The 13,364-nt window shown below is 41.8% G+C and overlaps 1 protein-coding gene across 1 annotated transcript in view; it reads right to left on the reverse strand.

Annotated features, from left to right (window-relative positions):
- The window catches only part of CFAP20DC (CFAP20 domain containing), a 306,201-nt gene that overhangs the window by 282,456 nt on the left and 10,381 nt on the right, over nt 1-13,364 (reverse strand). The window contains exon 2 of the mRNA XM_040359112.1: nt 4,811-4,886. Within this exon, the coding sequence (XP_040215046.1) occupies nt 4,811-4,831 (21 nt within the window). The 5' untranslated portion in view covers nt 4,832-4,886. The remainder of the gene's footprint in view (nt 1-4,810; nt 4,887-13,364) is intronic.

Raw genomic sequence — 13,364 nt, forward strand, 5'->3', positions numbered from 1 at the left:
TATGTGAATCACTAAGATGGAAACCCTTTCTCATTGTCAGGTCACCAATCAGGTGACAGATGCACACCATTGGGGTCAGGAGTGCACTGCTAAGATAGTGGACCCTACGGCTGACTGCTGCAGACGGAACACTGGGTGGCTAACGAAGGCAGGTCCACTGGAGCACTAACAGGGATCCCACAGGGAGCTAGAGCCTAAGATTCCCCAGGGCGTGGAGTCTAATATCCAGCAGGTGTTCACCAGAGCCTCTAGTGGTGAGGATGGACTGGGCTGCAGCTGGATCCAGGTCGCGGCACCCAGAGTCCCCCAGCTCATGCTCACAGTAGGCTATAGAGGATAGAGGGGAAGCAGCAGCTCAGGATGGAACTCAAACACACACTAGCTTAACAAACACTGTTGATCAGCACGGCTGGCTTGCAGTGCACAGGTTAATATAGCGTTCTCTGATAGGACCTGGGGTGAAGACATGCTAGAGGAGAGATTACGTAAGCAGCCAGGTGAGAGTGGCTGGCCTCTAAGGTGAGCACATGGAGGAGATAAGCTGACAGACAAACATTACTGCATATCCATGACACTCATTCACAAAAACTTGAAAAATAAACAAACACAGTGATGCAGTTTTTGATATGGCCTATACTAAAAAACAACAATAACAAAATTAAAGCCCACAATGTAAATTCATTGTCAATCACATCGCCCAGAGATGCAGATCCACATCAATCACGATGAATGACAACCCCCAACCCACCAACAACCGACATGATCTGGTCCCAACTCTTAATCTACATAATTGAAAGCTCCAGATCTCTGCTGCTAATAGTAATCAAAGGGGCGGGCCTCCCAGATGACGTTATCCACCAAATACAGGAAGGCAGCCAAATTTGGTTAGTGATGTCATGATCCTTTAGTAGAGCAAACTGCATATGCAAAAAATAGAAATCTTTTATCACATTGTCCATATGCTATACTTGTGTTTACAATAGCACAAGCCTATACCGGAGTACAGCCGAGCACAGCCAGTCATGTCAATGGGAGGCTGTATGCAGCACCTGGGTGATACGTTGCACGGACTCAGTTGCCCATATACCAGAGCCCTAGCAGTGCCTCTTTAAATCCTGTCACAATTAAGTAGCTCAGACATATTTTCTTTTTTGAACCAGTCATTCTTTATCACGCTTACATTTTACACTGCAGCTTCAATGAAGGCAACAACATAATTGTATGTGATGGCAAATAAAAATATCTGTTAGGAAAAAATGAGGCACATTATCACAGCAGGGGCCACTAATCCATAGGACAAGCTCTTCCAGAAGATCACACGGCTTGCTACAATTTATACTGTGAAGGGGTAAGATTTTCACAGTAACAGCTGCTATAACAAGGAAATTGGGGATATTACACAGGAACCTCCTGGCGCCTATAACATCTGGGAATGCTGGCATGCAACTACTTTGTTGGCTGTGGAGGAATTCAGGTGTAGGACTTAGCAAGCAGCCAACTCTATGTTATCCTCAAACACCCGAAAAAAATTCTTGCAGCCTTAAAGGACCAAAAAAGCCATATAAAGTTTGTCCATGAGATCTTATGTATTTTAAAGAAACCCTGTCATCAGAGAATTGTGCTAGCTAACATGGCTGAACAATTCTGCAAATGCTAGTTGCCTGACGGTCACTGGCTTCAATACTTTGAGTCACTGACCCAGAAGCCCAACTCCAGCTTCAGCCTTGTCTCGCGGGTTTATTTCCTTACACAGACATTGCATGTGATCTGCACAGTGTGAACCCGGCCTTAATTCTTGATATTAGAGCACCAGTTTCCATAGAAAAACTCACTATCTCCCCCTCTACTGTGTTCCACAGATAGTCTGTTGTAATGAATAGGTGTCACTCCACATCCAGATTGAATGATGCACAGCGCCACCCAACTTCTTCTTTATTACCCAGACAGTCCTGAGCACACCCTCTATAGGAGATGGCATCACTATGCTCACAAACACAATGGGGGTGTTTTTTTATGAAAGGCAAATCCACTTTGTACTACAAGTGCATACTACAAGTTCAAAGTGCACTTGGAAGTGCAGTCGCTGTAGACCTCAAGGGTCTGGTATGGACTTTTGGGGGGACCCCCTGCGCATTTTTTTCTCAATGACTTTCAATTACTTTTATCTGTATTGCCGGGACCCGACAATTCATTTTAGCCATGAGTACTTTTAAATTACTTTTTTTCCTTTAGAAATTTCGTTTTGTGCAGAGACTGTTATAAACACGGGAAACAAGCGCTACTTTATAGGCATACTATAGACACCCCCCCAGGTATGAATTTCACAGTCAGGATCCATTCAGATGCCTGGACCGGTAAGCTGGCTCAGCCATTCAGCAAACCACTGGGAGACTAAGAGAGCTGCTCCTGCCCCCTCCACAGCCCAGCGCTCCAGTGACCACTGGAGGGCCAGAGCAGAGAGCTGGTGACTGACAGTCGCCGGCTCTCTGCTCAGTGAAGACCAAGGACTGAGCGATCATCAGTCTTTGCTCACTCAATTCTCAGTCTTAGAGGTGGTGTGGGACAGACGCAGCATACCACCTAGGTAAGTATACTTTTCAATTCCCATAACTCTCTTTTTAAGTCTTTCCAGTGAATATTGGATTTGAGAGATATGGTAAGTCCTGTTGACCAGGTATTTAGCTCTGTATATAGTTGAGCTCCTGCTTTTAGAGTTTCTTCACAGCACAGCCACAAGAGATAAAGGGGAAATAAGTCTATTGCTGATTTCCCACTGATGCTGGGCCCGGGGCATTTTCTACCCCCACTGGCAACAATCCGGCCCCTCTAAAGTCTGAAGTACTGTATACTGGCCCTTTGCTTGAAAATTTTGGAGACCCCTGGTCTATGTGGACAGCTTTAGCCCGGATACCTGCATACTTGGATGTGCCTGTTTTAATCGTCAACCATGTGAGTTGCTAAATGTTGTACCTTCATTAAATATAACCATATTGCTACACTTAGAGGCTCCTCTGTTCTGTTTTATACTCAGTTGTGACATGAAGCCACTTGTATATCAAGACCAGTGGCGGTGCTTCCATAGAGGGCGCAGGAGCGCTGCCCCCTCTCTCTCCTGCACCGCCACTGAAAAACAGTACATAGATTCATGCATTGCATCAATCTATGTATTGTCGCTGCTGCCCACTATTCAGATGGCCAGCCCCCTGGTGAGCGCCGGCCACCTGAATAACGGCAGCTGGTTGGCTGTGGAAGTGTCTATCAGAGCCAGTGGCATTTTAGGGGCAAACTGGCAGCAATTGATGTGCACAGTGGCGACAATGGCATGGCACAGTGGCTGCGTTTGGCATGGCACAGTGGCGACAATTGATGGGCACAGTGGCGACAATGGCATGGCACAGTGGCTGCGTTTGGCATGGCACAGTGGCTACAATTGATGGGCACAGTGGCAACAATGGCATGGCACAGTGGCAACAATTGATGGCACAGTGGCTGCGTTTGGCATGGCACAGTGGAAACAATGGCATGGCACAGTGGCAACAATTTTATGGCACAGTGGCGACAATTTTATGGCACAGTGGCTGCGTTTGATGGGCACAGTGGCTGCGTTTGATGGGCACAGTGGCGGCAATTGATGGGCACAGTGAGGCTGCAATTTATGTTTTTTTTTTTTCGTTTGTTTTTGCACCCCCCCAAAAAATTTTGATATCCGGCCGCCACTGATCAAGACATTGCTTGTATATCAAGTCAAAATGTTGTTAGACATTTTGCTTGTCCTGCAAAACGCTCTCAAACCAAGGTTTTACTGTATTTAAAAATAATAAATTGATCCTGACCATGTTAAGTGACATTTATATAACACTACACATCCTTTTAAAGTGTAAAGGAAGTAGAAACTCTGTTGACGAAGAAGGGAAACATCAGTAAAGGATAAAAGGATAGAAAGATCTGAAATAGCAAACACTGCTACTAACAACAGTAAAGAAATAGTGGAATGTGTTGGACTAGTTTTAGCCTTTAAAGTAACATAATTCTTTTAAAAGTGAATGTAAATAGCCCAAACAGTTCCACCTCAATTATTTCCTATTATCTGCTCCCCGAAAATAAGTACACAAAAGATTTAACAAACACAACATGTTTACCCCTCTAACGACACAAGCATGAGCCTTACCGCTCTGACATATTCGGTCTGAAAGCAAAAATTAAATATTCACCAAAAGCAACTCTTGTTCACAGATTCAGATCATTTTTTTGTCGAATTAATATCCTTGTGCGCCAAAGGCAGCGAGCTGTTATTGGGCAAAGGCATAACAAACGACACTGCGGCTTATGCCTTCCTGCCCGGTTATTTCGCCTGTGTCTGATGGCTGTACTGTTATTATAAACGTTAAAAGGAAAATAGGTATTTTTCCTGTTTGTATAATCGCTCAAAGCTATTTTCTGTAGTGGTCCAGCAATTTTAAGAATATTTGCCTCGCTCTGAGTCGCAAGCACCTCTGGGTTGCATCTATTATTACCATTTTATGCTTCAAAGTTATATATTAAAATAATCACCGTAATGTAGGATGCTTTTTTTTTGTGTTTTGAAAATGCTTGTTTATAGACATTTGTTTACTTGGATAAGAACTAGTTTGCCGTATATACTCGAGTATAAGCTGTGCCAATGATGCCTCCAATGAACAAAGCCACTGACATTGTGACACCCGCACCCATTATAATCTTTTTAATATGCTATAATTTAAATTGAAGGAAATCTGGGAGGAGATGCTCTCAAAACAAATGCTCTCTTTATTTACTGTAAGGTTTCTCATACCTGATATTCATTTTTGAACATGACGATGCTTCCACCAGCAAATATCTGAAGTTTTTACGTCAAGATATGATTATATCTAAAAAAAAAAAATATATGAAATTCAAGATTATTTATTATGTTAGTGTAACATCATATATGATACTTATAAGAATACCTAAGCCATATATTTCTTCAGTTATAACTGAGTCATGCTTTGTGGAAAAATACATTTTAGTTATAATAAGATTTAATCATAATAAGTTGAGCTACCAAAAAAGGCAACATTTGCCTACCAGGGCAAATCTTGGTCTCGGGTGATATCTCGATCATCGATGCAGCAATGTTTGGGCCAGCGAATCGATGCAAAGTAAAATAATCCTATAGAGTCGCTGGATTACTTTTACAGGTGGCGGAAGGGGATCCCACCCTCCTGCCGGCACCTGTAGCGGGCTCTCCCGTGTGATCAGGGAGCCCAGTAAGAATGTGACCGGCGGCATCAGGCTCTGGGCACACAGCAAGAGGAACGCATGTTGTTCCTCCCACTGTGTGACATCAGGAACCAGGAAGCAATGTGGATTTTTTCACTTCCGGTTTCAGTTCTTGTTTATCTGGCCGTTAACGCCCAGTGAAGCAGCCAATCAGATTGCTCTATGTCTGAATAGCTGCATCGGAGGCCAGAGGATAGATGTGGGGTGTTATAGATGCGTAACATCACATTTTATATTTTGCCAAACAATTGTTTTTTTTATTGGGTTTTTGTGCCTTAAAGATAATTAAAGTACAAAAAATGTGTATTTTGTGACGTAAAAATATGCAACGTCCACCATTTTATTCTTTATGGCCTCTGCTTTAAAAAAAAAATGTACATATGTTTGGGGGTTCTTAGTGGTTTTCTAACAAAAATTATGTTTTTTACATATAGGAGAGAAATGTCCCATTGGGGAGATTTCCCTTCCCTTTCTTTCCCATAGCCATAACAGGAAGTGGGATGAAATTTCTGAAAATAAATGGAATCCCTTCGAGACCCCCAAGTTGCCGAACTAGTGCCCCCATTGGAAGATTTCCCCTCTATTACTTTTCTGGGGACAGCCCAAAATTTGGGAGTTTCTTTACTGAGAAGCTGAGCCGGGTGTTGGTCCAGAGATCAAGGCGGATCCCAACTCTGTGTTTGTGACATCAGCAGAGAGTGGACTTCAGCTCACTCTCTGCTGAAAATTGGTCACGGGAGTGCAAAACTAACTGCACTTCTGTGATCCATAGGAGAAGTACAGCCAAAAGAGCTTTGGCTGTACTTCTCCTTAAAGTTAAAGTTTGGGTTTATGGTGAGAATTACATTGTAGGGTCTTATTAAGGATTAAAGTAGAACTATAGGCAAAACTTGCCTTTTTTTTTTCATTTTGGATAGAGTAAGGGAGGGATATACTGTAACTCCTATAAGATTTTTTTTTGTTGCCATTTGTGTCCGATTGCAGAAATTTCCCATAACTTCCTGTCCTACAGCCAAACAGGAAGAGAGAGAAAATCTCTGCAAATGAAGGGAATTCATTGGGGACCCCCAGCTCACCAGAACTAGTGTCCCCATTGGAAGATTTCCCCTCTATTACTTTTCTGGGGACAACCCACAATTTGGGGTTTTCTTTTACTTTCACTTTCACTTTCAATGATGATGATAAACAGGACAAAAAGAGAGAGGGAATCTCTCTAACATGGGCACAGACAACAATTAAAAGTGGCAGGTATTCTAATCCATCTCCATTCTGCCAAAATAAAAAATAAAAAAGTTGTGCCTTTAGTTGTGCTTTAACTTGCAATTTCAGAGTGTTTGCATAAAAAATACAAACTTTACTTCTGCTCTAAGATTCCAATAACCGTAGTCTGCTACCATTCAATCATATCCACACACCTTCTATTGGTCCATGAGGGTGGTGATCTGTCAGGGGACTTAAAGGGGCTGTAAAGGTTTGTTTTTTTATCTTCTAAATAGGTAGTGCATTGTTGGTTCACTTACCTTTTCCTTCGATTTTCCTTCTAAATGTTTTTTTTTTAATGTTTTCTTTGTCTGAATTTCTCACTTCCTGTTCCTCCTCAGTAAGCCGTTCTGGCTGACTAACCCCCAGCCAGAACACCTTGGATGATGGGGGGGCAAGCTTACTGAGGAGAAACAGGAAGTGAGGAATGCAGACAAAGAAAAAAACATTTAGAAGGGAAATCGAAGGAAAAAGTAAGTGGACCAACAATGCACCAGCTTAAAGGAACCTATTTAGAAAATAAAAAAACAAACCTTTACAACCCCTTTAAAGTATAACTAAAGGCAAAACTTTTTTTTAAGTTTTGGTTAAAGTGGAGAGGGATTAGAACGTTTGTCAGTTTTTATTGCTGTCTGTGCCCCCGTTGGGGACATTCACCCTCTCTATTTGTCCTGTTTACCATTATCATTGAAATGGATACAAGAGGAGAATTTGGGATTTTTAAGGTGCAGAATAAAGTGAAATAGTATATATAATATATAAGAATTTTTTTATTTAAAGAGCAAATAAAAAATTGTTAAAAGATAACAATTGGCAAGTACATATCAATAGTTTTATGGATACAGCATTGTAGAATGGAGTTCCCAACATGTTGCGCCCATATATCGGGCTTCTTCAGGGGATGCTGTCCAATTAGAGGTACAAGCCTTCTAGGTCTCTTGAAATGTTAACCAAATCACTACAGAGGGCATTCAAGGATCAGAAAAACAAAGTTATGCAGTGGACTCAATACCAAGGGAGGGATGCTGTCTATACACGCCGATGCTTATCTCTAAGACTGGCATTTAGTGACAACGCATATGTCCCTGGGTTCCAGCCATGCCCCCTATGATCACCCATAGCACACGGTTCTCCTGATGCAGATAGACACCTGTGACCCTCTGTAGTGATTTGATTAACATCTTAAGAGATCTAGAAGGCTTGTACCTCTAATTGGACAGCATTCCCTGAAGAAGCCTGATATATGGGTGAAACATGTTGGGAACTCCATTCTACAGTGCTTTATCCATAAAACTTTATTGATATGTACTTGCCAATTGTTATCTTTTAACAATTTTTTATTTGCCCTTTAAATAAAACAATTCTTATATATTATAGTTGATACTATTTCACTTTATTCTGCGCCTACAAATCCCAATTTCTCCTCTTGTATCTATTTAATCAAGGAATGTGGTGCTAATATTAAGTTGTTTGACCGTGGTCATAAAGTCTTTTCCATTATCATTGAAAGTGAAAGAAAATACCAAATTTTGAGTTGCCCTCAGAAAATTAATAGAGGGTAAACTTTCCAAGGGACACTAGTTCGGGTGACTTGGGGAATTCCCTTAATTTGCAGGGATTGCTTCTCACTTCCTATTTTGCTACTGTATGGGACAGGAAATGAAGTGAAATCTCTGCAATGGGACACAGATGGTGAAACAAATCTGACAGGGGTTATAACCCTCCCTTACTTTATCCAAAATGAAAAAAAAAAAAAAAGTTTTGCCTATAGTTCTACTTTACAGTTTTTTTTCCCAGACATACAACTACAGTGAAAACAAAAGTGGCTTCATTTATTCCTCAGTCATCCATTCTTTGGAAACGGAGAACATCTAACCTAACATTTCCATGCATAGGAATTGTGTAATGTTAACAGAATGTCTTCTTTTTTTTCTTAAATTATTCGTTTTATGAACTAAGCAATTTTCCAAAATTATCAAGGTACTTAAATAGTTCACTGCATGGCAAATGATGGATGAAATTATTATTGGGTGTCTGTAATTAGAAAGCATAACTGCGTGACTGTCTGTCATAACCACAAGAATGATTTATATTCTAATAACTGTTTTCATGTAATGTGCGAGATCAATTACATAATGATCTGTACTGAGCACTTTTCGTGTGAAGTTTGCCTGAAGTTTTAATACTCTTGCACTTCAAGGTAAAATAGATACAATGTTGGAATGGCTGGAATTTATTAGACCTGTTTTGCATTGATTTCGTTAATAGATACCTAGGAGGGTCTTATCTTGCCTGTGCACTGTCCTAGCTAGATACAGAAGTCAATTATTAGCCATCGACTCATCTGGATGCTTGCATCTGTTAGTCATGCCTGGTCCACTTACTCCGAGGCTCATGAATCTATTAGCTATGCCTTAGCTATTCATCTATTTTACTTGTCATCTGTCTGTTAATTACAGCTGATTCATCTGTCTTTCTAAATGCATTTGGAATACTTTGATTATCTATTCACATTTTATGTTTCATGCAAGACTTTGTAGATTTTCCATGAAAGTAATGAAAATACAATTAAAAAGAAAGATGATCTTAATAAAGATATGTTTTTATATGTAGACAACAGAAATGATCTCAAAATCTGCAGACAAGAAATTGATGAATAATGTGGAAATCTAGTTTCGATAAGATAAAGAAATGTCCTCAGCGAGTTAAAGGGTCACTAAAGGAAACTTTTTTTTTTGCTGAAATGACTGTTTACAGGGTATAGAGACATAAAAGTTAACTGATTCCTTTTAAAAATGATTAAAAATAGATTAAATTCAATCATATAATGTGCCTCTAGTTTCACTTTCGGTTTTAAACTGATTTCATGTTCCTGTGAAGTAGAGAGACCCACAGAACAAAAACAAACAAATTCAGGGCAGTGTTTTGTTTTTAAAATTAATCTGATTGGTTCTGTTAAGTTTTAGACACACAGTAATGACAGCTTAGATCACCGTGAAAAGCTCCCAGTATGATGGTTATAAGGAGCCAGACAACCAGGAAGTGTGGAGATCACAGCAGAATTACAGCCACTTCAAAGCAAAAACGAACAATAAGGACATGAAACCAGTACTACAGTAAGGTAAAGGAAGCTATTTAGCTTAAAAAAAAATCCTTTAGTGATTCTTTAACTGTATATACAGTCATGCCGCGTACACACGACCGTTTTTCATATCATGGAAAAAAACTAAAATTTTCTCGACGTGATTCCTGTCAAGCCTGCCTTGCATACACACGATCGTGATAAAAAATGCTCGAGCAAAATGCGGTGACGTACAACACGTACGACGGCACTATAAAGGGGAAGTTCCATTCGAATGGCGCCACTCTTTGGGCTGATTATGCAAATTTTCCTTCTCATAACTTGCTTCTGAGCATGCATGTTTTTTTCCCAGTCGTTAAAGCGTACACACAACCGCTTTTCACGACAAGAAAAACGAGAAAAAATAGAGCATGTTCTAAATTTTTAATGCCCATTTTTCTCGTCAAGAAAAATGCTCTGGAGCCTACACACGACAGCTTTTTTCTGCCGCCGCACCGATCATTCCCTGCTGTTCTGTGTGCTCCTCCCCCAGCCTCCTCCATGTCCTTCTCCTCCCCCATTGTCCCCCGGCCCCCTCCATCTCCTTCTCCTCCCCCATTGTCCCCCGGCCCCCTCCATGTCCTTCTCCTCCCCTCTTGTCCCCCGGCCCCCTTTGTGTCCTTCTCCACCCCCTGTTGTCCCCCGGCCCCCTCCATGTCCTTCTCCACCCCCCTGTTCTCCTCCGACCCCCTCTGTGTCCTTTTCCATCCCCCCTGTTCTCCCCTGGCCCCCTTCGTGTCCTTCTCCGCCCCCTTCTCCCGGCCCCCTCCGTGTCCTTCTCCGCCCCCCGTTTTCCCGGCCCCCTCCATGTCCTTCTCCTCCCCCATTGTCCCCCGGTCCCCTCCGTGTCCTTCTCCTCCCCCATTGTCCCCGACCCCTCCGTGTCCTTCTCCTCCCCTGTTGTCCCCCGGCCCCCTCCGTGTCCTTCTCCACCCCCTGTGGTCCCCCGGCCCCCTCCATGTCCTTCTCCACCCCCCTGTTCTCCTCTGGCCCCCTCTGTGTCCTTTTCCATCCCCCCCTGTTCTCCTCTGGCCCCCTTCGTGTCCTTCTCCACCCCCCTGTTCTCCTCCGGTCCCCTCCGTGTCCTTCTCCACCACCCCTGTTCTCCTCTTGCCCCATCTTCTCTTCTGCCGCCCCCGTCCTCCTCCTCCGCCCCCCCCCTTATCCCCCGCAGCTGGCTTCTCTCCTCTCCTGTCAGGACTTTGACACAGTGAGCGAGATCATCCTGTGTCCTGTGATAACTGAGCAGAGTAAACTGTGTTTACTCTGCTCAGTTTATGAATCAACAGGAGCCTCTGTCTCCTGTTCATTCAACTTTAGTGCTGAGAAAGGGACTGGGGAATCTGTGTCCTCAGTCCCTTCGTCTGTCTCAAAGGGGCGATGTCAGAGGTCTATTTAGACCACTGAAATCTCACCAAAGCCCCAAAAAAATGAAAAATAAATGATTGTAAAAAATAAAATAAAAAATAAAATAAAAAAAAAAGTGTAAAAAAATAAAATAAACTACTAACATCACTTTCCCCTGCCTTACCAACACTGTCCACTGTTCCAACCCACTCTCCCCAGAAAGCATTGTAAAAAACAAATTAAAAACAAATTGAAGTGTAAAAAAAATCCATGCCATTTGCGAATCGCCACCTCCCTGAAATGAGTTTTTGCAGGTTGGAATGTCTGTATATGTAAAGAGCTGCATAAATTGCCAGTGCTATACAAGTAGCTGTAATAAATAAATAAAATACATGTAATTTGTATAGCATAGAACCAGACACATACTGAGTATATTCATGCAGCTGTATGAGTGCTTGAAACCTGAGAATCTACAATTTGGGTCTGTAATCGCAGCACAGCAGTAAACCAGCTATCTGAGACCCTCAAGCACCTGCTGACTGCAGCAAGGGTAAATATAACATTTTTATATTCAGTATTTCACATTTGGTTGACTAAATAGAAAACATTTGTTTATCACTCCTAAGCTTAAAGGTGTTGTAAAGGTAAAAAAATGTTTTCCTAAATAGCTTCCTTTACCTTAGTGCAGTCCTCCATGTCCTTATTTCTTCTGAGAAATCCTCACTTCCTGTTCTTCTGTCTGTAAATCCACACTACTGTGTGGCTTTCTCCCTGGTGTGGAGTATCATGCTCGCCCCCTTCCTTGGACTACGGGAGAGTCAGGACGCTCTCTACATTGCAGATAGAGAAAGGAGCTGTGTGTTAGTGGGCGTCCTGACTCTTCTGCAGGGCCGCCATCAGGGGGTACAGGCAGTACACCTGTAAGGGGCCCAGAGGTCCACAGGGGCACAGGGGCCCGGATGGCAACCCCCTTTAAAAAAAAATGTTTTTTCATTTATTTTTTCAGATTTTCTTTTTTTTTTAGGGGTCTGGAGGTCCCCAGGGGCCCAGAGGCCCACAGGGTTCCATATGGCAACTCCCCTTTTTTTAATAATTTTTTATAAAAAAAATATATATATTTTTTAATATATTTTTATTTTACTTTTTATTAAAGGGCCATTTTTTTTTTTTTTTTAGAGGTCCGGAGGTCCCCCCCTTTTTTTTATTTATTTTTTATAAAAAAAAAAAAAAAATTCTAATATATTTTTATTTTATTTTGTACTAAAGGGCCATTTTTTTTTAGGGGTACGGGGGGCCTGGAGATCCCCAGGGCCCCGGATGACAACCCCCCTTTTATATATATATATATATATATATATATATATATATATATATATATATATATATATATATATATTTATTATTATTATTATTATTATTAAAGGGCTCAGAGGTCCCCAGGGCCCCATGTGGAAAACCCCCTTTTTTTTTATAAATGTTTATTTTTTTATTTTTGTTTATATATACTTTTTTTTTTATTATTAAAGGGCCCAGAGGTCCCTGGATGGCAATCCCCTTTTTTATATATATTTTTCTTTATTTCTTCTTTTTTTGTAAAGGCCCCCCCCCTGCTTCTCAATTCGCAGCAGCCCCCCCCCCCCCCCGCTTCTCAATTTTCATGCGGCAGCAAGCCCCCCCCCCCCCCCCCGGTTCTCTGCTCCAGGGGGCCCATGCCTGAAACTGTGTGTAGTGTAAGGGGCCCCATAATTCCTGATGGCTGCTCTGCTCTTCTGTATTCCAGGGGGGAGGGATCGAGCACGACACTCCACACCAGGGAGAACAACACATCGCAACATGTACTGCCATTTTGTGACATATCAATAAAGTTAAAAAGAAAAAAAAGGTAAACAGTGTGATGCATTTTATTAAAGCATTACACAATGCAAATCAGCAGGCACACGTTATATAGAGCTGATATGAATGGGCCCTAAATCGCAGTGCACTGGCTGGGTGTAAGTTTCAGTCCCTGGAGCAAACGGAAATTTGTGCTCGATGTAACATCTCCTATCATGAGTCTCAATACATCATGGTAACAATATACTGATCTACGGTTACTCTTTATTTATTGGTGTAGCGCTTGTGGTTTATTGCATCGGCCCACCACAGACACCTTGTTATTAAATACCTGTAAAAGGGCAGGCTAGGTATAAATTGCCCTCTGGAAGTTGGAAGACACGCACTTTATAGTTGCATTTTGCCTTTATTCACTGAGGGCTTAAATCTTCAGATCTCATTTTGCCTGTCAGAGCCTGGAGGCTGGATTATCTCCATAGCAGCAACAGCGCTAAAGGCTGACAGTATAATTTTTATTCCGAAGAGC

This window comes from Rana temporaria, chromosome 7 (assembly GCF_905171775.1).
Source record: "Rana temporaria chromosome 7, aRanTem1.1, whole genome shotgun sequence".
In the NCBI taxonomy this organism is placed as follows: domain Eukaryota; kingdom Metazoa; phylum Chordata; class Amphibia; order Anura; family Ranidae; genus Rana; species Rana temporaria.